The sequence below is a fragment of the Pygocentrus nattereri genome, chromosome 1 (assembly GCF_015220715.1).
Source record: "Pygocentrus nattereri isolate fPygNat1 chromosome 1, fPygNat1.pri, whole genome shotgun sequence".
NCBI lineage: Eukaryota > Metazoa > Chordata > Actinopteri > Characiformes > Serrasalmidae > Pygocentrus > Pygocentrus nattereri.
Genome location: NC_051211.1, coordinates 30,271,114 through 30,297,933, shown reverse-complemented (window position 1 = coordinate 30,297,933; position 26,820 = coordinate 30,271,114). Strand labels below are relative to the sequence as shown.

Sequence of the window (26,820 nt, the reverse complement as noted above, 5' to 3'; positions counted from 1 at the left end):
ATAAGAGCTGATGGAGAAGAAGTGAAGAAAACACTCCTCCCCCTCCTCCTCCTCCCATCCCTTCATTCTTTTCCTTCATCTGTACATCCTTTACACCCATTGACCTCCCTAGAGCCCGTCACACAACCTCTCGACCAATCACAGCTGAGCTGGAGACGGAAATGGCCAATCAATGTCATTGCCAGGGTAGATGTAGGAAGCAGAGAACTTCATGTGTGTGAGGTATATTTAGATAACATTATACATACTTAATGTACTGTGGCTCCTGACCACATTAATGTTTTAAAAGCCTCATATTCTTCATATTACTCATAATTTAATTATTATATTTTCATCCCTGAGGTCTATTTATAACATTTGTGTGGTTTTATATGACAAAAAAGCTGTTAATTTTTACTTTACCATTTCCCAACATGTCTTTATCTTTAAATCTCTTGAAAACTGTTTTTGTTAGTGTCCCTTTAAGACCAGGGCTAAGCCGTTATAGGCTGAAGAGACAGGTATATATTAATGTGTTGACTTTTATGCTATGACTCAAAAACAATGAAGACAAAATGACCTATTTTTATAGCTTGATTAAAAAAACAGGTTTACATTTTTACATGACCATTTTCCTGACCTCTTTTTATTCAATAGCATTAAATAGGCTGCTTTTGTACTATGACTTTAACACCGATACGTAAACGAACTACGTCCTGATTGGATGCCCTGTATCCCATGATGCCCAGTCCAGGCTGAAACACTCCATATTTATTCAACAAGAATAGGTGTTGCTTACTTTATGAAAGGGCTGTAAGGTGGCCACAGCCATGCCATACACCACACGTCGTTGCCTCACTATGCTTTGCTTCCTTTGCTGTCAGTGCTAGACTGATTAGTACTTCCTAATCTAACAGAACACAGCTAGTGAGCTAGCCCCCCTTTACAATCAGACTCCTTCTAGTCTTATAAAATAACCCAGAGAATAAGCAGAACTTTTACACTAAAATACATGAGCTGAATGTTTGAACACGCTACAATACATAATCAACCTCATCAGCCTATAGTAAGTTTGCGTCGCCTATTCATGAATTTATACATTCTTAAGGAGTGTTTTAGCCTGTATATATGTCCATATATAAACTGTATGGACTAGGAATTGAAACCCACAATGTCTGCATACTACATCAAACTTCTATTATAAAAAACGCAAGGGAGATTTGGTTTTCCATGATATGGATTCTTTAACACAGATGCTTGGATAGAGTTAACCCAGCAACAGAGTGCAACTGTCTACTGTCAAGATTCGTGACTTGAAATGAAATGACACAGAAGAATCAACTTTAGCTGTCCTTGGAGAGGACCCATCTAAAAGTGAAAAGAGTGGTGACCTTGTAGAGGCAGACTATGACAAGACTTCCTCCCTCCCTCTCTCTCTCTCTCTCTTCTCTCTCTCTCTCTCACTCTCTCTCTCATGAAACTCTCTGACAGTGCCCCTGTCCCCTGTGGACGGTGTATCAGAGTTTGGCTGCTGCAATGCAGAGATGCAATAATCAGCTGGCATTTCTAAAACAAAGCAAACAAGTACTCACTTCTATCAGAGTAGTCATTTTTTTCTCATTAAAAATAACAACATTTCTACAACCTGTGAAATCGCGGTTATCACCGACCATAAAAAAGCATAGTGTAATTTAATATGAATTATTATTCGTAGCTCACTGAAACAATGTGGAGAATGTTGTGGAAAGCACAGATTCCAAATTTTCTATTTATATGCTATTTGTGTTAATAGAGGAGATATTTTAGAGGACATAGAAGAGGAGATATTTTATTATGATTTGAATTTGATTAACAGTTTTTTTGTGTGTACAATAATTATAATAAAAAAGGAAAAACATACTTTACATTTTTGCCACATTTTGAAATCAGAAGGTAAGGATTCTATTGTGGGTGATTAAGTAATTAACTATATTTACAAAAGCACGATAGCTAGCGGTCCACCTGTAGGAATTAAATGTCACCCTAGCTTAGTGGCTACTCCGCTAATTTCAAAGCTCACAGTGTTTCCCTGCTATTGTTCCCTACAGATGTGGTGCACAATAAGACACATGAGACATCTCTCCACCATTTCCACAAATATGGCTCTGCAGACTCATAACGAGAGGCTGTGTCAGCTCTGTTTCAGAAGCACAGTCCAGCAGATAGCTAGCTAGTTAGCTATAAGTCACAAACGTAACGTTACTGCTGAGCAATCAAATACTGGGCACAATATGTCTGTAATCTACCCGTCGTAAGATAAGAGGCTGAGTTTATGAACATTAGCTGAAAATGTAACTAGATCTTTAAAATTACCATTTGACATCTTTTTCTCCATTTTGTACATTTTACTCACCATTTAAAGTCAGTGAAGTGATCTTGTTCTCCAAACTTACAGATCCTGCCTGCTGCATGTTCCACCTCTAGCATTGCTGGTAGTATCACTTACCACTGCAACTGGCACAAGGTTGTTTAAGTTGCTAACAGGATACCACTGTCAATCATTATATGCTCTGACATACCCACAGAGTTCTGAGTAGACAGCAGCTCTGAATTTCTTTACTATTAAATTGTACTAATTTTTATATATTTCTTGAATATAACACTTGGAAATGCTTATTTTTGTGGTACATCTCTACAATTAAAACTAAATTTTAACCCTTTGAAACCATGTTGATGGGCTTTAAAGAACTGTGCATTATACATAGAATCTAGAGCAAAATGACAATAATATCTCTTCAAGGACATTACAATCTAACTCTACAATCTAAGCCCAAAGGTTGCTTAGTGTGGCTAGTAGTTGCTATGGTGCATTGCAACCCTGACATCCTCAAAGCTCTCCCATTGTGCCATCTGGCCAGGACAACTGGCGCCAGGCTGACTCTGAACAAGACCCTGAGGATCGCAACAGCTGTTGCAGCAAAGCATCCCTACCATACACATCAACCTAGAGCTAACCATGACTCAGCAAATGGCTTTTAACAGGACAATATGAAAATTAAAAAGGCAATGCTAGAATGATGGTGTTTGTTTGAGAATATTTGTGTTTGGTGAAGAATGATGGTGTTTAAGAATGGTGGTTCTTGTTGAAGAATATTGGTGTTTGGTGGAGAATATTGGTGGTTGGTGGAGAATGATGGCATTTATTGGAGAATGCTGATGTTTGTTGGAGATGATGATGTTTAAAGGAAAATTATGTTTTTTTGGTGGAACATAGTGGTTCTGGTTGGAGAATGTTGTTGTTTGGTGGAGAACGGTGGTGTTTGTTGGAGAACATTGTTGTTTATTGAGAATGATGGTGTGTGTTGATTATGATATCTGGCAGAGAATGGGGATGTTTATTGGAGAACAGTGGTGTTTGCTAGAGAATGATGGTGTTTGTTAGATAATGATGTTTGGTGGAGAATGGTGGCGTTTGTTGAAGAATGCTGGTGTTTGGTTGAGAACGATGCTGTTTGGGGGGAATTATGGTGTTTGGTCGAGAAGAATTATGGTGTTTGTAGATGAATGATGCTGAAGAATGATGACATTTCAAGGAGAATGATGGTGTTTGGTGGAGAATGATGATGTTTAGAGTACAATGATGTTGTTGATTACAGATCTACATTGTCTTTTGAGGAATTGCAGTGTTTGTTGAAGAATGGGCCAGTGCACAATAGCTTGTGGACTTCATATGAACACAAATTCAGTTAGTAGACAACAGCATACATAGTTGAGTGTCTGACTGTGACATTTAATAGAATTACCTTCATAATAAAGAGGATGTCTTGGAGAATAAAACACAGAATCAAATAATGAGTGAAAGAATAATTACAAACTTATGTGCAGCCACAGTAACTGTCAATAATAACCATATGATTAACTGAGACAAGACACCATGTGCAATAGGATGCTGATATCAGAAAGTTGAATTCCCTAGTTGGAAATATACACAAAAAATTGGATTCATTTGTTAGCAAAACAGAGATTACAACATGCACTGGTTGAAACTATAATGATTAAAGGCAGGGATTCTCAAACGTTTTTCATGTTTTTCATGTAGATGTAGTGTTTGTCCCAAGATCCACTAAATATTTTGTTAAAGAAGACCAAGCTTTCTTGTCCCCAGACTGCAAACAGTGGGTCATGTCTCACAGTTTAAAAAAAACGCTGATATAAGGAGCCTTAAGCAACCTTTGACTAGGTTAAGTGAAGTTTGTATACTTTCAGTCCACACTTCATTTATGTTTGTATATAGAAGATTAGATATTTTATTATGATTTAAATTTGATGAAAGCTACTGTTATTTGTATGGTCTAGTTCAACAATAACTCTAGCAGTCTGTGAGTTGTAACAATGTCTCCAGACTTTGAAATTCCCCTACTTTTTACATTAATTACCACCTGTTAGATGAATACTGTAGATAATAAGCACATAAACGAGGCTTATTACATTCTAAAGCTAATTGTTCAGTAACTACCTGCAAAACAATACAAATGGGCTGAGTCATTCTAAAGTTTTAGGAGGGAGGAACAGAAGTCTGGACCCACTGATTGCTCCTTAGTGCTTAAGGGGTTAACGTAGTTCACAACAGCTTTGCTTCCATCTCTGCGCTGACTGGTTGAGGTGTGATTTAGTTTCTGACATCTAGTTACTATCTTTATTGATGACAAACCCTAAAAGCCTCCTCACTGCTGTGAAACACATGCAAATCCACAGCCATTCAGTCAATTCATACAACAATCAGAATACAGTGTCAGTGTGCAGAGGAATAATTTGAGAAACAGTGGTGGACGAAGTACACAAATCATGTACTTGAGTTAAAGTAGAGATACCCAAGGTAAAATATTACTCCAGTAAAAGTAGAAGTCCTTACTCTAGAACTCAACTTGAGTAAAAGTACAAAAGTATTTGCTTTCAAATGTACTTAAGTATCAAAAGTAAAAGTACTAAAAGATTAATTATGACTCTGATGTTCTGTTATCATTTTTATAACAAGACTCGCTTCATGAACTCATTTTAGGTGAAAATCCTCCAGTGTCTCTCTTGGTAAACCAGTCTTTTAATAGAATGCCATGCTGAGATCTGACACTGATCTCTATTAAAATGATTTGTGAGACACAAAACACTGAAGGTAAACAGTTTCCATCAGGGAGAACTGAGTGGCTCTGAAATCACTTTTTACACACAAGCAAAGTTTCAGTTTAAGATTACTTTCTAACTTAGTTACAAATTGAATAAAAACTGGCTTTAAACTCAGTTTCACAAATAAGTTTTCCTTTACTGTGTTGATCTGTAGGTCTCTGTTCATAAACATAAACTAACCGAAACTAATTTACTATAAAATGAATGTGTTTGTATGAATTCAGAAAAAAAGAAACATGCCAGTCACGACTGCATGTGTGTACATATTTCTATATTGTGGTCTATTTACACAAAGTTAGGTTAGTTCATCATTTAGGTGACGTATGTGCTCCCAAATTGTTATGTTACTGCGCTGGGTCGGTATGGCCAACAGGTCAAAGCAAGCTCAGAACAAAGTGACCGCTGCGTCCTGATTGGTGCTCTTGCTTTGCACTTCTTTTGTTTTGACATGTTACATTTTTATACACACAAAAACCAAAAGGAACAACAGATTTCTCAAAATGTAGTGGAGGAAAAAGTAAGATATTAGACTCTGAAATGTAGTGGAGTGAAAGTAAAAAGTCGAACAAAAAGGAAAAACTTGGAAAAAATGGAAAAGTAAAGTTCAGATACATGAAATAACTACTTACTAAGTACAGTAACCAATTACATTTACTTAGTTACTGTCCCACCACTGTTGAGAAATAGAGGGGGGATGATAAAATGAAACCACAGGGTGTCATGACCACTCCCACCTCCAGCTCTGTAAAACACTTCCTACTTGAAAGGTTTGAATTTACCAGCTGAACAACAACAGTCTGAGAATAGCACACAGTGGAAGAAAGACACGACATTAATGCCCACGGGTTAATCTCCAGATGCTCTCCTGAGGGCTGGGCTGGTGTGTGTGTGTGTGTTTGTGTGTGTGTATAATGAGAGAAAGCTGATGTCCTTAAAGAGTGTTCAAACAGACAGCGAAGCTGACAGGCAGCGTCTGACACCCTGCTGGGCCGAAGGCAGTGAAACAGTGGGCAGGAGCCGACAGAGCGCGTTTGTGTATGTGTGAAGGAAGAACCACATTTATATAGCAAGGAGAGAGAGAGACAGAGAGAGAAGAAAATGTCAAGAGAGAAAGTTACAGAGAGCAGATCTTATAAAGAACAGACACTGTATAGATTGTTTGGAGTACTTGTAGTCACTTGTGGGTTTCAAACTGAGATTTTCTTTTGTTTTTTGAATATATATGTCCATGTTAAATTTGTTGCCAGATTGGTAAAGTTGTGTAATGCGAGAAAAAAAAACACCTAAAAAACATCTCACAATTAATTGTTGGCAGTCATGGGCTGGAGGTTAGGGAACCAGCCTTGTGACCGGAAGGTCGCTGCTTTGATACCCAGAGCCGACAGCACATGACTGAGGTGTCCTAGAGCAAAACACCTAACCCCCACCTGGTCCCTGGGTGCTGCGGATTGGGCTGCCCACTGCTCCGGGCAAGTGTGCTCACTGCCCCCTAGTGTGTATGTGTGCTCACTAGAGTGTATGTGATGTTTCACTTCATGGATGGGTTAAATGCAGAGGTGAAATTTCCCCAGTGTGGGACTAATAAGGGTCAATTAATTAATTAGGTTTAAAACTCTTAGCTGCTACAATATTGAACTTTTCTAGCACCAGTCTCAGCTATTTATAATAATGTCAATATACAAAATAGCTCAGCTACATTAAATAACTACGAAGCTTTAGTTAAAGGTGCATCAGTCACTTATTTCTTTTATTACTAATACAAATAAACTGGAAAATATGTATCAGTAAAGCCATGCTTTGGATAAACCACTTTCATAGAGAGGAACGTAGCACTAGTCAATGGCATCAAACTACTGAAAAACACATTACAGAGTAAATCAGGAAACTACAGACACTACTGAACCAAATGCTATGTTTTTATATTCTTGTATATTGCAATCCCCCTGGACAAAAGGGACACAGGAGTTGGACTGCTCTGGCCAAACGTCGCTGCTATACAAAAAAGCTTTAGTGATAGACCTGCGGCAAAGTGCATGTATACATACCAGCAGAACTATTTGGAAAGTACTTGGTCATCATTTATAAACAAAAGGCCTCTCTGAGTAAGTAAAATGTAATAGTGTGTCATCATATTTTACCATGTAGAATAAATCAATAGTTTGCCAATGAAAGAGTAGTACTGTAGTCCTCTCTTGAAGCTCTTGTAGCTAAAAGAAAGCATAGCAACCCTGAGATGATATGTGATGGTTATAGTGAAGTGATGTCCATGCCTGGTAAAGTATATGCTTCGGCACCTTCATTTCCACTGGCAGGCTTTGTGTTAAAGGGCAGGAATGGGAAGTAATTCTGCTAAAAAAACAGCATTCCAGTGTTACAGTTCACTGCTAATTAACCATTTGAGTAACTGTATATTTTAAATTTTTCGCTCAGTTTTCACTATGCATGCTCATTTATAATCTACTATTGAATATACAGCATATACTGATAATATCATCAGTGTGTAAACCCCACTTATTTCCGCATCCTGATCAAAGCTACACAAAAATTCTACATGGTCTGCATAAATCTGTCCCTAAGGACTCATTACAACACAAAATTTCCCATAGCATGTGTAAGTTAGACAGGTCCTGCATGAGTCCCCCCTCCCATCGACCCACCACCGATGGGAGGGGCAGTAGTAGGGGTGCGGTGCATTGTGGATCGGGCAGTGTCCGAAGGCGTGGGCCTTGGCGTTCTGATCCTTGGTTGCTGAAACTGGCTTTTGGAACTTGGAACGTTACCTCACTGGCGGGGAAGGAGCCTGAGTTGGTGCGCGAGGTTGAGAGATACCGGCTAGATATAGTCGGGCTCACCTCAACACACAGCTTGGGCTCTGGGTCCAATCTCCTTGAGAGGGGCTGGACTTTTTTCTTTTCTGGAGTTGCCCATGGTGAGAGGCGGCGGGCAGGTGTGGGCTTTCTCATAGCCCCTCGACTCTATGTTGGGGTTTTCCCCGGTGGACGAGAGGGTAGCTTCCCTACGCCTTCGGGTTGGGGAACGGGTCCTGACTGTTGTCTGTCCTTATGCACCGAACAGCAGTTCAGAATACCCAGCCTTCATAGAGTCCTTGGGAGGGGTGCTTGAAAGTGCTCCTCCTGGAGACTCGATTGTCCTACTGGGGGACTTCAACGCTCACGTGGGCAACGACAGTAAGACCTGGAGGGGTGTGATTGGGAGGAATGGCTTCTCTGATCTGAACCCGAGTGGTGTTCAGTTTTTGGACTTCTGTGCAAACCACAGTTTGTCCATAACGAACACCATGTTTGAACACAAGGATGTCCATAAGTGCACATGGCACCAGGACACCCTAGGCCGCAGTTCAATGATTGACTTTGTAGTCGTGTCAGCGGACTTGCGGCCATGTGTACTGGACACTCGGGTAAAGAGAGGAGCTGAGCTGTCAACTGATCACCACCTGGTGGTGAGTTGGATCAGGTGGTGGGGGAAGATGCCAGTCAGACCAGGCAAACCCAAACGTATAGTGAGGGTTTGCTGGGAACGTCTGGCAGAAGAACCTGTCAGATTGATTTTCAACTCACACCTCCTTCAGAACTTTGACCAGATATCGGGGAGGTGGGGGACATTGACTCAGAATGGGCCATGTTTCGCTCCTCCATTGTTGAAGCGGCTGACTGTAGCTGTGGTCGCAAGGTAGTTGGTGCCTGTCGGGGCGGTAATCCTCGAACCCGGTGGTGGACACCCCAGGGTGAGAAATGTGCCGTCAAGCTGAAGAAGGAGTCCTACCGGACATGGTTGGCCTGTAGGACACCAGAGGCAGCTGGCAGGTATCGACAGGCCAAGCGATCTGCGGCTTCAGTCGTTGCCAAGGCAAAAACCCGGGTGTGGGAAAAGTTCGGTGAGGCCTTGGAAAGTGACTTTAAGTCGGCTCCAAAAAGATTCTGGCAAACAGTCAGGTGACTCAGAAGGGGAAAGCAGTGTGCCACTAGCACTGTATATAGTGGAGATGGTGTGCTGCTGACTTCGACTGAAGACGTCATTGGGCGGTGGAAGGAATACTTTGAGGACCTTCTCAATCCCACCAACATGTTCTCCAGTGAGGAGGCAGAGTCTGGGGACACGGGAATAGGCTTGTCCATTACTGAGGCTGAAGTCGGTAAGGTAGTTAAAAAGCTCCTTGGCGGCAGGGCTGCAGGGGTGGATGAGATCCGTCCCGAGTTCCTCAAGGCTCTGGATGTTGTGGGGCTGTCTTGGCTGACACGCCTTTTCAACATTGCGTGGACATCGGGGGTGGTGCCACTGGATTGGCAGACTGGGGTGGTGGTGCCTCTTTTTAAAAAGGGGGACCGGAGGGTGTGTTCCAACTACAGGGGAATCACACTCCTCAGCCTCCCTGGTAAGGTCTATGCAGAGGTACTGGAGAAGAGAGTCCGGCTTATAGTCGAACCTCGGATTCAGGAGGAGCAGTGCGGGTTCCGCCCTGGTCGTGGAACACTGGACCAACTCTTTACCCTCTCCAGGATTCTGGAGGGTTCATGGGAGTTTGCCCAACCAGTCCACATGTGCTTTGTGGATTTGGAGAAGGCATTCGACTGTGTTCCCCGGGGTATTCTGTGGGAGATGCTTTGGGAGTACGGGGTACATGGCTCTTTGCTATGAGCCATTCAGGCCCTGTACAAACAAAGCAGGAGTTTGGTTCGCATGGCCGGCAGAAAGTCAGACTTTTTCCCAGTGAGAGTTGGACTCCGTCAGGGCTGCCCTTTGTCACCGATTCTATTCATAATTTTTATGGATAGAATTTCTAGGTGCAGTCAGGGGATGGAGGGTGTCCGGTTTGGTGACCTCAGGGTCACATCGCTGCTGTTTGTAGATGATGTGGTCCTATTGGGGACATCAGGCCGTGAACTTCAGCTTTCACTGGATCGGTTTGCAGCCAAGTGTGAAGCGGCCGGGATGAGGATCAGTACCTCTAAATCCGAGGCCATGGTTCTCACGCGGGAAAGGGTGGAGAGCCCTCTCTGGGTCGGGGATGAGCTCTTGCCTCAAGTGGAGGAGTTTAAGTATCTCGGGGTCTTGTTCACGAGTGACGGTACAAGGGAGCGGGAGATTGACAGGCGGATTGGTGCTGGGTCAGCAGTGATGCGGGCTCTTTACCGGTCTGTTGTGGTAAAGAAAGAGCTGAGCCATAAGGCAAGGCTCTCGATTTACTGGTCGATCTACGTTCCCACCCTCACCTATGGTCATGAGCTTTGGGTAATGACCGAAAGAAGGAGATCGCGAATACAAGCGGCCAAAATGAGTTTCCTCCGCAGGGTGGCTGGACTCTCCCTTAGAGATAGGGTGAGAAGTTCGGTCATCCGGGAGGGACTCGGAGTAGAGCCGCTGCTTCTTCACGTCGAGAGGAGCCAGTTGAGGTGGTTCGGGCATCTTGTTAGGATGCCTCCTGGACGCCTCCCTTGGGAGGTGTCACAGGCAAGTCCACCGGGGAGGAGACCCCGGGGAAGACCCAGGACACGCTGGCGTGACTATATCGCCCAGCTGGCCTGGGAGCGCCTCGGAATCCCTCCCAGGGAGCTAGTGGAAGTGGCTGGGGAAAGGGAGGTCTGGGCTTCATTGCTCAGGATGCTGCCCCCGCGACCCGAACCCCGGAGAAGCGGAAGATGATGGATGGATGGATGGATGGATGGATGGATAGCTTGCTCGGTGGTGTTTTGGTATTCGACTTATCAAGAAAGGATAAAGATAACAAAATGGAATTCATCACTGAGCATGGTGAATGAAACCTCATTAGTGACACATTTGGTGAAAGAAAAGAAAACTATGGTAGTTCAGTAGTGCTTTTTTTAGTTTTGCACTGGAGCTACAAGGTAACTAAGAAGTAGTGGAAGCTTTTATACCACCAATTAGCATTCTGACAAAATTCAGGCTTCACAGTGGTCTCTTCTACTGTTTTGTGCTAATTTTTATCTATGTTTAGAGATATAGACAGGAACCACATAAGCAAGTCTGTTTGAGATTATGTAACAACACAGTTTGAGGTTAATGATTTAGTGTAATGATTTAGCCATGTGCTTTGCACTTGTTAGTTACATTAGCCTCTAGTACAAAAGTGATGCAGCCTATGTCAGACACCAATCATGTCTTGGCTGATTGACTCTGTGAAACCCAGGGAATGACCCTCTTTTGGGTATGTGGGATGGCTCTTACAAGTTAAAGTTAGTGTTAAAGTTAGAGGCTAGGATTGCAGAAAAAGTCAACATCAGCCACTTCCACTGTTACTGTTACTTCCACTGCTTCTTCAAAATAAAATGAACTAAGGTAAGGGCAAGGGTGTGGAAGTCCAGTTGTGGTTTTATATTTTATGTTCAAGGAACAGTTTCTACAAACTAATGTGATTGTGGAAGAAGCTAATACTAATTCAATCCTTAACCCAGGGGTGGGAAACTGAGGCCCAATTTCCTGAACAGTTTGGTGATTTTCCAGACCTGATTCAACTCATCAGTTAACTGCCAGGTTTTTTAAAATATCAGAGCTGGGAAAACAACAAACTGTGCTGAACTCCAGCTCTGAATTTCCCACCTCTGGATTATGGGTAGAGTTAGCATTAGCTACTTGCAACTAAATGTTTTACAACTGACTGCATCTGTAGTAAGATAACATTTCAATTTTCACTGAAATATCATCACTGATACCGATGAACTTTCCCAATAAACAGACTGCACCCAAAGATACAGAGGGCAGACTCAGTAAAGTCTCTGTGCAGTAAATACGGGGTGATTCATTCCTATTATTCAGCTGCTCAATAGAAGAAGCAGCTGCACAAACCTTATATATAGTGTTATATAACAGCAGCACATCAGTGTCTGTGTAAGGACACCAAGCAAATCCCCCTGCTGCTAACACAGCACAAATACACACACACACACACACAAAGAGCAACCAGTCCAGGAAAGTCTTCTCAAAACAGAAAAGTGCAGATTAAGCTGTCATTAGGAACCTCTCTCTCTCTTTCTCTCTCTCGCTCTCTCTCTCTCCTCTCTCTCTCTCTCTGTCTTCTGTACTACCTTTTTTTCTCGCCCTTCTCTTTGCCCTCCCTCTCTGCCCTCCCTCTCTGCTTCTCTCTCTCTCTCTGCTTCTCTCTCTCTCTCCTCTCCCTGTCTTTAAATGAGGGATGTTATTTATTCATGTGTATGTCTCCGTTGTTCGGCCCCCGTCTCTAGGACCCCATCATCAGTTCCACTGTGCAACTCATCTATGTTGTATGATGGAGTATTTATAGATAAAAGCTTTTGATAGACAGCTGGACTTATTGTCTCTTGGCTGCTGATTTTTTTTTTTTTCAGATTTCCTTGCAGATCCCCCCTGGCCTTCACAGGTGTTGATTTGTTGATTTCAACAAATTCATCTTCTGATTATCCTTCTGGGTTGCAGGGGGTGCTGGAGCCTATCCCAGCAGTCACTGGGCAGGAAACACCCTGGACAGGTCATCAGGGCAGAGACACAGACACCCACACATAGACATACACACACACACACACATACAATTTAATATCTCATGCAAACTCTGCATAGAAAGTCGCCCAGGCAGGGAATTGAACCCTTCTTGCTGTGAGGCAACAGCACTACCCACCCAAACTGATTAACAAATTACATAACAGATACTCAATAATTCATAGTAGCTACTGAATAATTTAAAGTAGTTGCTAGTAGATACTAAATAATGCATAGAAGGTGCTGAATGATTCAGAGAAATTACTGAATAATTAAGTTAATGGACAAGAAGCTCAATAATAGGATTAATAATAGAATAATAATCATTATAAGACTACAATATTACAGTGTAGACTTCAAAATCCTTGTCCATTATTTTCATTCCTTTTCTGCATTGCCAGTTTGTGAATGGCAGAGACTATAGACCTGCAGTGATCTAAAGGCCTCAGGCAGATTGAGTTGATCTCGTTCTTCTGCAGACGGTGTGTTTCTGTGCATGCTGACCACCACAGTGGGGCAGAAAGAGAGAGAGCTTTGTTTAACCGTCCAAATCTCAGCAGCCTGACCCTTTGAGGTGTTACACACAGATGGTGTCCAAACACAGATACACAAACACACAGAACACATTCTTACAGCACCAAACCGACAATGCACAAACACAGCACATACTGCACTGAGAGATAAATTCAGTTAGGCTGGTTATAATGACCTGCCTTTAGTGTGACATCAGTAAGACTGCAATGTTTGTGAAGTCAAATGATTGCATTTAAGGCTCTTAAATCTAGAATCACTGTATGTTTCAGGCTTTTTTTAATGCTGCCAACTTAGTGGCTCAACAGCTTCATCTTAAACTTATTACAATAATTATATTTTCTGGAAACTTATGTACAGATAAATACAATAAAACAACAAAAATACAACATTTGCCAATAGAGGTATTTACCCTAGAGTGCACAATGTACAATATACATTAGGGTTGGTATGGTTAAAACTGTTTAAACTTGATTACAATATACACTATATGGCCAAAAGTATGTGGACACCCCTCCTAATTACTGACTTCAGGTATTTCAGATATACAATTTGCCAACTGGTATATAAAATCAAACACATATCCATGCAGTCTCCATGGCAGTACAATAGCAGTAGAATGGGTCATACTGAAGATTCATCTAGCTAGATCCACCCTGGCCAACTTTAAGTGCTATTATTGAAAAATGAAAGCACCTAGGAGCAACAATAGATCAGACCATGCAAACTCACAGAGAAGGGCCACTGAGTGTGGAAGTGCATAATAATCACCTATCGTCCATTGCACCATTCACTAGAGACTTCCAAACTGCAAACTCAGCATAAGAACTATGCATCATGAAATGAATTTCCATGGCTAAGCAGCTGCATGCAGACCTAAGATCACTATGGACAATGCCAGGTGTCAGCCATATTCTCTGGAGTGAAACTAAAGCTGTTGTTAGCGCATGTGTCTGTGTTTGTGTGTGTTTGTAATTGATTTGTTTAGGTGAGATGTATTGACTGAGGTAAAAGGGTAAAAAGGTAAAAAAGTGTGTGCTGTAAGTTAGCTAGTGGGAAAGTGTTTAAAATAGTGTATGTATGAGTGTGTGTGTGTGTGTGTGTGTGTGTGTGTGTGTGTGTGTGTGTGTGTGTGTGTGTGTGAGAGGAGGAGTCGGTGTCTTGCTGTAATGAGTCCCTGTAGAACCTGTAACACACCCAACTCTCTTCACCCTCAAAACACAGTGAACTAGAGATAGAATAACAGAGGAAGAACAAGAAAGAGAGGGGGACAGCGAGAGAGAGAGAGAGAGAGAGAGAGAGCCCACACAGATATCCTGGGTTGTGTCCACTACACCAGCATTGAATTAATTAATGAACATTAAGGAGAGATTCTTAAAGTGCTGTTCAGATTATAGAGTGACTCAGCACATAGAGTGATGCTGTGAAAATCACTGTCTGTTAGATAACAACAGAAATGGCATCCATAGTGGCATAATAGTGGCCATTGAGTAGAAGTACAAGGTAGCGGTTTTGAATAAAATGGCCAGTGTGTGTAATTCATATTGGGCAAACGGATGAATCATGTCAAAATCCACATCACAGTCAGAGTCATTAATCAGTGGGATGGAGTTCATGTCAACATAGACAGGAAATACATTCTGTTCTGTCTGTAAAGCTTTCATTCTTCTAACATCTGACAGTGAGACTTTAATGTGTTTGACATACTTGTTTTCATCTGTTACTGACATTGTTTCTCCATCCATCTCTGCTCTCTTCCTTCATTAAAAAAAACCAAAATCAGTCCAAACTCATTCTGAACTTACTGAACTTGAGGATTTCATTACTGAGAGACAAGTAAGAGTAGGATTTGGAGATTTAGATGCCAAAAAACAGCAAAGGCATAAATGTTGCCCACCGCAACTTACTTAAAGAAATAATTTGGTCAATAAAATGCCAACAACTTCCTCTTTATGCCAAATACAGTTAATCAGCCAAGACATGTTTGATATCTGAAATTTGTTTCTTTAGAATTTACAATGGCTGATCACCTACACTTGGGGTAGAAGGAGGAGACCAGAGTTTTTCGCCAAGCTATTGCTTTAAAGTTTTCCTTGCTAAATATGGACTCTACCATCAAATGAAGTGGCAAGGTTGGCCAGCAAAGTAATGATTTCCCAATCCTGAAAACCCAGCCATTATAGAAGGTGCTGCACATTTATCTCACTTTCCTAAATGATTTTTCTCGTCCTCACATCAGCACCAGGTTTCTTAATGGTCTGACACACAGCTCAATAAAACTGAATAGGATCTATACAAAATCACTACTACTGTTCTGAACATCATTTCACAGCTGAATCCACCCAAAACCACCTTGAATACTCGGCATTCCACAGTTTCTCCTCCAAAGAAAACAATCAAATCTCATTATTAGACTGATAAACAGTTGTAGAGCTTCAGGTACATGTGCAACCAGAGATGGGAAAGAAAATTGATATGGCAATGTCTTGCAAAGTTCCTCTTTTGTTAAAAGTTATTTATGGGCTTTTGCCAAGTATTGAAGTTTTTATTAAATTTAGAAGCACTCAAAATGGATTTCACAGCAAAACATAAATCAGCATTTTGATGTAACTCCTGTAGGAGGTACTAAAGAAACTGTGATGACTGTAGGATGAACAAGTCAGCAAACTTGTATTAAAGACAATGAACTCACAGTAAAGATGGCAGATCACAAGAAAAAGTGAATTAGAGAGGCAGCAAAAGTCTGCGCCCACTATCCAGTATAGTCTAATGAAGGTGCTGAACATGTTGCTTTAAAAGCCATTTAGCAAGTCTAGTTGTATTTGAACGAGAGGGCAGATTCTGCTCTGCAGCTGGGCTTCAGCCTGCACTACTACAGATGGGTCGAAGGCTTGAACTAGCAAAATGCATTAATGTTGTCACATCTCCAAAACAGTAAAAATGTAACATTTCTTTAAATATAGTGTACAATACAAAAAGTTTTATTCCAAGTTCTTTTGGAGCATCTATGTTGGTCTATTCATCATTACATGCTCACAAAATGTAAAGGGCAGCTGGCATCTTCAAATGGTGTTATGAGGTTTTCGTATGGCAGTAGTGATCATTCACCACAGAATTGCATTGATTGTTGTTTTTGTTATTGTTATCAGGACTCTGTAGCCCACTACCCTGTGATTTCCACCCTTTAAAGATTTATGTGTGTGCATGTGTGCAAATGTGTTTCTGTTACCTGTCAGCATCCCCCTGTTCTCTGACCCCTCTGTGAACGACCTCTCGAGTGGAGGGCAGCTCCGGGCGACTCACACTGCGGGAGTACAGGTGAATACCCCCATCTGTCAGATACCTGCAAACATAGATAAGTATAGATAATCATAAATCTGAATGCTGGAATGTGTGTGTGTGTTTTATTAAGTATAGTACTGCAGAAATGTCAGCGACATTGATTTAATTTCCATTTTAAACAGTCATTAAGTACACGTTAGTAATTGTTCAAGAGATATTTTGAAGAGATCAAATATAAAATAATCCACTTGCATAAGGAAGGAAAAAGTAAAAAGAAAATTAGAATAGCTTCCAAAACTGGAGTTTAACAAATGATTCAAAATCTAGACTCCTAACAACCATGCAAGACCTGGACCACCAATACTGCCACCATCAGACAAACTTTTAAGAGATTTGAGAAAATCATGCTCTACTTCTGCTTCAGATCTTACTTAGATTGTGAACAGCTAAAACTTTGTGTATGTGTCTAAAAGATTCCATATATATGGTTCAATACATTGCAGTATAATTTAAATTTTGTGACTATGCTATCTGTTTGATTTTGAACATTAAATTATTCAATGTGTCAGGGAATATGTTTATGTTTTAATGATTTTAAAGCTTACAATGTCTGTATTTTCAAAGTTTAATTATGTAGTTGTCACACTAATTATTACTTCATTAGGACATATGTGGAAGAAACAAAGAAGATGCATAAAAACATTCTATTAGATAACATTATAACACATATATATGAAGAATATATGAAATCCATTTATTATCATATATTGTGAAAAATATAAAACAATGTATACAACAATAAATAGAGATATATGTGTGTATATGTCGATACATAGCCACAATACATGTCCCTTATTTGAAAATTGTCAATTTTAAATACATTCACAGATATGCTACATATATGTTTATATGTATCAAACATACATTATATAAAATATATATTGCCATATATATTGCCACCTGTATGGGTGCTATTACCACAGTTACCTACTATGCTAGTAAGCTGCTGCAAATTAGAAATACATAAATTGATATTCCAAATCAAAAATATGTCTTTGTTACTTAGTGATGTGTGTGTGTGTGTGTGTGTGTGTGTGTGTATTGGGAGAAGCATTAAGTAATAGATCTGCTATAAATATGACAGCCCAACATACATTAACAGCTAATTAGCAGCATAATTGATTTAATCACTATGAGAGACAAAGCCAATGATGCTGCTTCATCACAGCTGCACTGCTGTTTGTCTCTTACAGACTGTTCATCAGCACAGAGGCAGGAAGGTCAAGAGTAATAAGGCAGAACACAATGATGTATATCTGACCCTCAGCTATTCCTCTGCACTGAGAGATGTGTGTGGAACCAGGCTCTGGGCAGGAAGCGCTTTCTTTAGAGCTATTTTCTCGTAACTCTGCACACCAATCATCATATCCGAGTCTGCTGTTTGCTACTGTCGCATCAGCCAGAATCTGGTTTCTATGGAGACTTGAAAGTGTAACTACGGACATGCCATCACTCACTGTCAGGAATGACAAAGCACTACTGAGTCATTTTTCTACTATTTATGAGAAAATCAAAGGACTATCACAAAAGGAACATTTAAGATACTGGAGTTATTTTTTAGGTTTTTCGGTTTTGCACTGGAAACCTGAGTATAAATATGTATTAGTATAAATAGACTGACTAAACAATACAGTAAAAGACAACTTTGATTCAATTCCACAGAAAAGCTGGGATAGTAAGTGGAATGCACATAAAACCAGAAAGCAGTAATTTTTAAATTCTACTTTGACCTGTTCATGCCTGCAACATGTGGACAGGAACATTTTAAGAATATGAATGCTGTAAAATGCCCACAGGCTTATTACATACTATGGCTTATTATTCTGTAACTACATGAATTACAATGCAAACTGGCTAAGTTTTTCTTTGGTTATAGAAGCATGTAGTAAGTCTTTGGACCTGGCACTGGGCCATGGCCTTTAAAGGGTTTAACAAATAATTGTCAATAAGCAGTGTCCGTCACTGCATCCACAAATGCAAGTTAAGACTGCACTATATAAAGTGGAAACCATATGTCAACAACATCCAGAAACAACGCCCCTTCTCAGGGCTGCTCTCACAGTGGATCTGTATATTGTGGTCTGCTTACCCTTTCAGGTTATTCATGTAAAAATGGCTGTCATATTTTCTGAACCAAAGATGAAAAGTAGCATCCAGATACTAATGTCAAAAGCCAGCGTCTGACATAGCAGGGGGGTGCGTTTGTACCCATGGCATGGGTAACTTGCACAGCTGTGAGGGCATCAAAGATGTATACCCATTTTAGAGCAAAACACACTGCCATCTAGATGGCACAGTTTTCAGGGACGTTTATGCTTATTCTGCACATATTACAACAGCTTCACTGCTTAATCAGAGAATACAGATGCTGGCATGCCTGCAGTCCAGACCTGTCTCCCATTGAAAATTAGTTAATTTATATATATATATATATATATATATATATATATATATATATATATATATATATATATATATTCTTTTGTAATTTATTTATTTTTTGCTATTTTTATTGTTGTTACCGTCATATGTTCCGGCAAGCAAAAAATATTATTGATATTTCTTACCCGCTGGTGACATCATCAGCCCGTACATTCTTAGCCAGAATGTCTCCATCACTCATGTATCCACCTACATCCCCCTCTGGTCCCACCTCTGAGGGCATGCCCTTCTCCCCTAGCTCCGCCCCTCTGCCCCCTGAAGTTGCCACCCTCCTCAGTGGAGCAGAGTAGACGAACCTCGAGGCGTCCCCATAGCGACCAGTCGCCCCGGTGGTGCCAGACCTGGGTGGGGCGTAACCAGGCATGGAGGGTGCATCGCCCGCCTGCAGACGAGGGCTCTGTGATTGGCCAAGCCGCCAGGCCATAGGGGAGGAGCGACTGGAAAGGGAGGGGAGGCCACGCCCGTTTACCTCTGTGGTCACCGTGGTGTCAAAGGTTGTCTCTAGAGTGCTGAGAATAGGAATGGGAGAAAGAGTTTTTATACCAAGTCTAAAACGTTCCAATTCATATTTTATTATTCTTTAATATTTCCCAACTTTGTGTGAAAACTCAACACAAATTTACCATTATTATAGAGAGAGAGTGAGAGAGAGGGTGTGAGGGAGAGAAAGAGGTATTGAATGAGTTTGGGGACAGATTTTGAGCAGTTGGATCGATGAACTCCCACAGCTGCTGAGTCACTGCACCAGCACAGCCAACAAAGTTCACACTCTACTTTGGAAACTTCTGCAATCCTAAACTGCTGCAGTGCTCACAGCTCAGACCTACTTTCTCTTTCTGCCTGGATCATAATGAACAGTCCATCCTCACATCACTCTCCTACTTCAATCATGAATGCACACACACAAGACAGGAAATCGAGGCCTAGCCCTACAACGGCTCTCTCTAGTGTAGAGAGCAGAGTACTACACCCATCTTAACAGACTCAGATTACTGAATGTCCTCAAACAGTAGATCTACAACACATAACTGCAGATACGTCTAATATGGACAATCCACTGGTGATCACCAAAGCCTACACAGTAGTTATTACTGTTTGTAACTGTACACAATCTCTCTCTCTATATATATATATATATATTACATTATAGTGAAGATATTGTGGTTTTATACTGTATATTTTGTATTTTGTAAAAAAAAAAATGTGTGTAATATAACATGTGAAAGATATGACTGTACATTTCTAGTTACAGTAAGAGATTTTTAGTGACGTCTGTTATATCTGTAGGCTGCTGCAGCCTGTTCAGATTGGGTGGATGGAGAGAGAGAGAGATGGAGGTGTGAGGAGAAGCATAGTGGGGGTCAGACTGCTGCCATTCCACAAATACTGTTGTCATGGTTACAGTCCCATTGTATCAGTGTCCTCACCAACCAACAACCAACCAAGTTCTCACACACACACACACACATGCATGTACACATACACTAGTTTATACAGCCTCTCTGGTTTACTTGGTTGCTCATGTCAGAGCACCCTGTGATAATCCAGTGTGTGAGAGGCTTGTGATATTAATATTATTTATTCTATAATGTTTAGTTTTATTTGATATCCGGTGTTATGCCACTGTATTCAGATAAATGTTGTTTTACTCAATTGTTCTGAGTAAAAGTGTTGATCTGTGTTTAAACCCTGATTTCAGGTAACTAACAAACTCCAAAACTGCATGGACAGAAGAGTAGCTTTCTATTCTATTCTATTCTGCTGTGCTGTACTGTACTCGATTCTGTTCTATCTAATTTGGCTCTATTCTATTCTATTTTTTTCTACTCACACATATTGTATCTCACACACAAACACACACTCACACACTCATATAATAGACTGTGGTTGGCTGATACAGATGGTGCATTTCACCATAGCCTGCCAGTTAATGCTGTGTGTGTGTGTGTGTGTGTGTGTGTGTGTGTGTGTGTGTGTGTGTGTGTGTGTGTGTGTGTGTATATGTGTGTGTTACTGTAGGCATGTGATTGATTTTCAGACATATCTGTTCTGACTCAGTGGTCATTTCCAACAGCGCATGCTCACTACACCCACCTAATATACACAAGTCTTTAAGACTAAATGTAAAAGCAGAATTTTAAGCCTTTATACCATGTTATTATTATTATTATTATTATTAGTAGTAGTAGTAGTAGTACTAGTAGTAGTAGTAGTACAGTATTAGTATTAGTATATTATCATATAAAGATTTTAATGTTTAACATTTTTATTTTATATTTAATACTTAACACATACTTAAATTAGTTTTCTTACTTTTAACACTATCTATATATCTATTCATCCCTCCATCCGTCCGTCCGTCCATCCATCCATCCATCTGTCTATCTACTCTTCCTCACTCTTCATCCATCCATGTCTGACAGTTCAACTTCCTGACATCTCGTGTCTTAGCAACATGCTCTGTCCGCTGGGAGGGGAAACTCTAAGGTTCATCCTCCTCCATCATTCTCTGTTAACCCCTTTATTTTCATGCTAATCATTCTTTTTATTAAAATGAATACCTGAATAACAAGTAACAAATAATAAATAACAGTGTATAAACAGCTTCAATAAACACTTATTCTGATACAATGTATTTGAACTTTGATACAAAGTACATATACACACACACACACACACACACACACACACACACTCATATAATAGACTGTGCTTGGCTGATACAGATGGTGCATTTCACCATAGCCCGCCAGTTAATGCTGTGTGTGTGTGTGTGTGTGTGTGTGTGTGTGTGTGTGTGTGTGTGTGTATGTGTGTATGTGTGTGTTACTGTAGGCATGTGATTGATTTTCAGACATATCTGTTCTGACTCAGTGGTCATTTCCAACAGCGCATGCTCACTACACCCACCTAATATACACAAGTCTTTAAGACTAAATGTAAAAGCAGAATTTTAAGCCTTTATACCATGTTATTATTATTATTATTATTATTATTATTATTATTAGTAGTAGTAGTAGTACAGTATTAGTATTAGTATATTATCATATAAAGGTTTCAATTTTTAACATTTTTATTTTATATTTAATACTTAACACATACTTAAATTAGTTTTCTTACTTTTAACACTATCTATATATCTATTCATCCCTCCATCCATCCGTCCGTCCATCCATCCATCCATCTGTCTATCTACTCTTCCTCACTCTTCATCCATCCATGTCTGACAGTTCAACTTCCTGACATCTCGTGTCTTAGCAACATGCTCTGTCCGCTGGGAGGGGAAACTCTAAGGTTCATCCTCCTCCATTCTCTGTTAACCCCTTTATTTTCATGCTAATCATTCTTTTTATTAAAATGAATACCTGAATAACAAGTAACAAATAATAAATAAACAGCTTCAATAAACACATTCTGATACAATGTATTTTCACTTTGATACAAAGTACACACACACACACACACACACTCACACACACACACACACACACACACACACACCCTAACCCTAACAGTTTTTTTCTGTTATTTTTTTTTCCTATCTAATAAAAGGTACAAGGGGTTGGGGGCATGTGGAGAGCAGTCAAATTTCCCCACAACCACAGACCATTCATGTTTTTTATAAAACACACACATAGTGCCAAGTGGCTGATGAAAACTGACAAGATGCCAATCGGTCGAGCTAAAATCGCTTGCTAAAGTTATGAATAATTCATCAAGCCTATGGCAAGCTGTAAGCAAACAATAAACAAACTAGGCCTCAGGAAAAGCTTCTGGGCTCCAAATGAAACTCTGCCACACGTACAATACACCAGAGATCAGAAATGAATAAAAAACAAATCAGTTCCCTCTGAGCCTAATGTTCTTTAAGTGGTTAGTACAAAATGAAAACTGGCTAATTGCATTTCTTTCACAAAGGTTACACATAAGCCTAATACGGAGGAAAATGATCAACTAATATCTCATGTTCTCCAGTGTTTATTGGGGTCATTTATGAAATAATATAGCCTATTTTAGTGTATGGAAGTATTTACTGAGGTTGCTCATGGACTAATTTCTCCTATTCTAGTGTAAAGTTTATTTATTAATGTTATTCACATGCTACTATATCCTATTCTAGTGCTTGAGACTGTGTTAATGGACATATATCTCGTGTTCTAGTGTGTATGATTACTTATTAAGATTGTTTATGGACTACTATCTCCTAGTGTATATACATATTTATTGAGGTTCTTTGTGGGTAATATTGAAGTTACTTATGTACTAATACCTCCTATACTAGTGTATAAGAGCATTCCATTCATATGTGGTATAGGAGCATTCCTTGAGGTTGCTTATAGACTAATATCTCATATTGTAATGATCATACACTTTTATTGAGGTTGTTTTTGGGCTAATATATCTTATTCTAGTCTAAACAAGTGTGCAATGAGCTAATGTATTGACAAATATCTCCTATTCTGTTGTATAGGAACATTTATTCAGATTGTTAATTGACTAAAATTGACTATTCTAGCATATAGGAGTTGATCAAGGTCACTTATGGACTAATATCACACACACACACTTATATATACAGTAAAATGTAGGAGAATGGTTTCTCAGTATGAAGCTGCAGTTTGTCCTTGAAGATCACACATTTACACATACAGGAGATTTTCTTTTCTTTGCTGTCAATCAATACCATTTTTTCTGACTATTTGGACTATTTGGGAAAAAAAAGTAAGATGAATATAGTTTATCCAGGGGGGCTCAAATGACTGTGAAATGTGTGTGGGGACACACTGTAATCTATGAGTTGTGAACGGAGAAGATATTTCCTAATTTTCAGAGATAGTGGGGACACCAAGGCACCATGTGACAGGATGTGTATATAAGCTTATACAGAGATCAATCTATAGACTGATCAAACCACATTTGACTTTTGTTTTGTCATAACAAACATAGCTCTACTGAAACTTTGTCAAATGTTTTTTTAGTAGTGACTGTTTCGGGAGTAACAACTTTAGGTAACTTTGAGCTTAACTCAAAAACTCTAGCCAGGACATGACTAGCAAACACATCTTTGAATGGTTACACACATAACATTGTAATATTTTTATTAAAACACAAATAGTTTACTTACAGACTTTATAATCTAACTGCTCACCATGGGATGCAGTCTCATTTCCTGCAGGGGTGTGGCTAAAATAAAGCTCTGCCTATGGACTAAAAATTTTGTGTTTCACTTTACAGGAAATCAAAAATGTAAGTATTACTGAAGTTGAAATTTAAGTGTTAGGGTTTGGGTTAGCCACCCTCAGTAGAGAGTACCCTATGAATGATGATTTCGTACATATTTAGGTTATCAATATCTCAATACATGCCTTGCCTTTAAATGATTTACTACTATTATTGAATTACTGACTACTGATTATTCAGTGAATTGTTAATTATTAATCAGGTTTGTTAAAGGAATTTAAATGTAAAAAGGTTTTAAAAATAATGTGGCACTGTCTGTCATTAAGGTACTTTATTATTATCTTGGTAATGAAAAACATTAAATTATTGTTTAGCACGTCTCCTGAGTATCAGATTCTCATTTTGATGTTCATGTTTTAAAACGGTCATGACTGGCTCCTCCCTCTCCTCCATGTGCTTTTTGTTTACTTTTTTTCATCTACGTGCTTCTTTGTTTTAAGTCTGAGTCCAGCCCCCTTGTTGTCTGACTCAACTCCTGGTCACTGCCACCTGTTTTCTGCCTGTCCCTCGTTATCCTTGTTTTGTATTGTGTTTGCCCCTTGTGTTTGTTGGTCTTTGTTGGGTGTGTTTGTAGGCTTGTTTGATTGTGCTGTTTGTTTGATGTGTTTGATATGTTTCATGTTTGAGGTTTGATGTGTTGTATGTTGTTTGATCTTCCGGCCCTGTTGTTTGTGTAACCTGCGTTTATTTCATTATGTCTGACTGTCGTTCTCTCCGTGTTGGCTATCTGAACCTGGACCGTTCTGACTACGACCCTGGATTTGGCCAAAATAAGACTCGCTTATCTCAGCATGTGCGTCTGCCTCATCGCTCCACGTCACAAAAACCTAACATTTTTATCATTCATAAAATCATGATATTTCCATGTTTTCCACATAGTAGTAAAAATTTACATAAAAGAATATTTTTATATTCTCTTGTAACATTACCATTTTGGAGATACAAGGTTTTATTTTAATTTTTATTTTATTACTGACTTCTTGTCATGCATTCAGCGAGGTCTGAAAGGGAAATGGACTTCATCTCCCAGAATGCTCGGGGAGATCACATGACAGATCAGGCACACTCAAACTCCATCTTAGGAGAAAACTCTAACACCCAGGATTCCGAGACTGATCACATGGTTTCCCCACGCGCCTATCAGCATTCACAATCGCCTGATTACTGAACTCTCACCTGAACTATTTTAGTCACAAGAGACTAGAGTATTTAAGCTTGGACCTTTGTTTGACTCATCGCGAGGTCTTTATGTAATCACTGAGCATTTTCTTCCTATCGTGTACTTTTGCGTTCCTGGATTCTTCTGTGCTTTGACTTTTTGGCCTGGACACTGACTTCGAATTGTGTTTTTCCCCTTTTTGGATTTTGCTGGCTGTTTACTATTAAAACTTCTGATCCTGTCTCCCGCAAGTGTCTGGTATTCTGTCTGCACGTTACACTTCTATACCTAGGGTCATCTCAAACAAATTGTGTATTCTACATTGCACTGATTCTACTTTGTGCTAATTCTACATTGCAATTTACATTTATGGCATTTGGCTGACGCTCTTATCCAGAGCGACTTACAATTTGATCATTTTACACAGGGAGGCCAAGGTGGTGTTAGGAGTCTTGCCCAAGGACTCTTATTGGTACAGTGTAGGGTGCTTGACCTGGTGGGGGATTGAACCCCAGTCTACAGTGTGAAAGGCAAAGGTGTTAACCACTACACTAACCAACCACCTCCATTCTACTTTGTGCTAATTCTACATTGTGCTAATTCTACATTGCACTGATTCTACTTTGTGCTAATTCTACATTGTGCTAATTCTACATTGCACTGATTCTACTTTGTGCTAATTCTACATTGTGCAAATTCTACATTGCACTGATTCTACTTTGTGCAAATTCTACATTGTGCTAATTCTACATTGCACTGATTCTACTTTGTGCAAATTCTACATTGTGCAAATTCTACATTGTGCAAATTCTACATTGTGCAAATTCTACATTGCACTGATTCTACTTTGTGCAAATTCTACATTGTGCTAATTCTACATTGCACTGATTCTACTTTGTGCAAATTCTACATTGTGCTAATTCTACATTGCACTGATTCTACTTTGTGCAAATTCTACATTGTGCTAATTCTACATTGCACTGATTCTACTTAGTGCTAATTCTACATTGTCTTTGCTGCAAGTTACTTTATTTCTACCAACTGTACATCCTCCAGCTAAGCTTCTGTCTCCATTTTAATTTCCAGTCTTTTTGACCAGTATGAAGTTGACATTGCTGGTCTTCTAAAGCAGAACCTCTGGGTTCATCGGCTCTTAATAACTGAAACAATGATGGAAGGAAAGGGCCAGTCTCAGCCCTGAGGTATCCTGGGAATCAATGGGGTGGAAAACCAAGAATGGCCATGCATCGATTTCCAGAGAGAGAGAGAGAGAAAGAGAGCGAGAGAGAGAGAGAGCGAGCGAAAGAGAGAGAGAAGGCGGGACCATCTGTCATGTCAAAACACTCTGTCTGAGCCATTTTCCTTTGAAATTACACTTACACAGTGGGAGATATGAAGAAAGGAGCAGTGAATTAGGCCAAGAACCTGTGTGTGTGTCTGTGTGTGCATGTGTGGGTGTGGGTGTGGGTATGTGGGTG

General features: G+C 39.9%; 1 protein-coding gene across 8 annotated transcripts in view; it reads right to left on the bottom strand.

Annotated features, from left to right (window-relative positions):
- The window catches only part of nav3 (neuron navigator 3), a 366,751-nt gene that overhangs the window by 56,756 nt on the left and 283,175 nt on the right, over nucleotides 1–26,820 (bottom strand). For all 8 annotated transcript variants that reach the window (XM_037540025.1, XM_037540035.1, XM_037540009.1 and 5 more), the window contains 2 exons: nucleotides 19,068–19,451; nucleotides 16,388–16,501 (listed from right to left, as the gene is read on the bottom strand). In XM_037540025.1, the coding sequence (XP_037395922.1) occupies nucleotides 16,388–16,501; nucleotides 19,068–19,451 (498 nt within the window). The remainder of the gene's footprint in view (nucleotides 1–16,387; nucleotides 16,502–19,067; nucleotides 19,452–26,820) is intronic.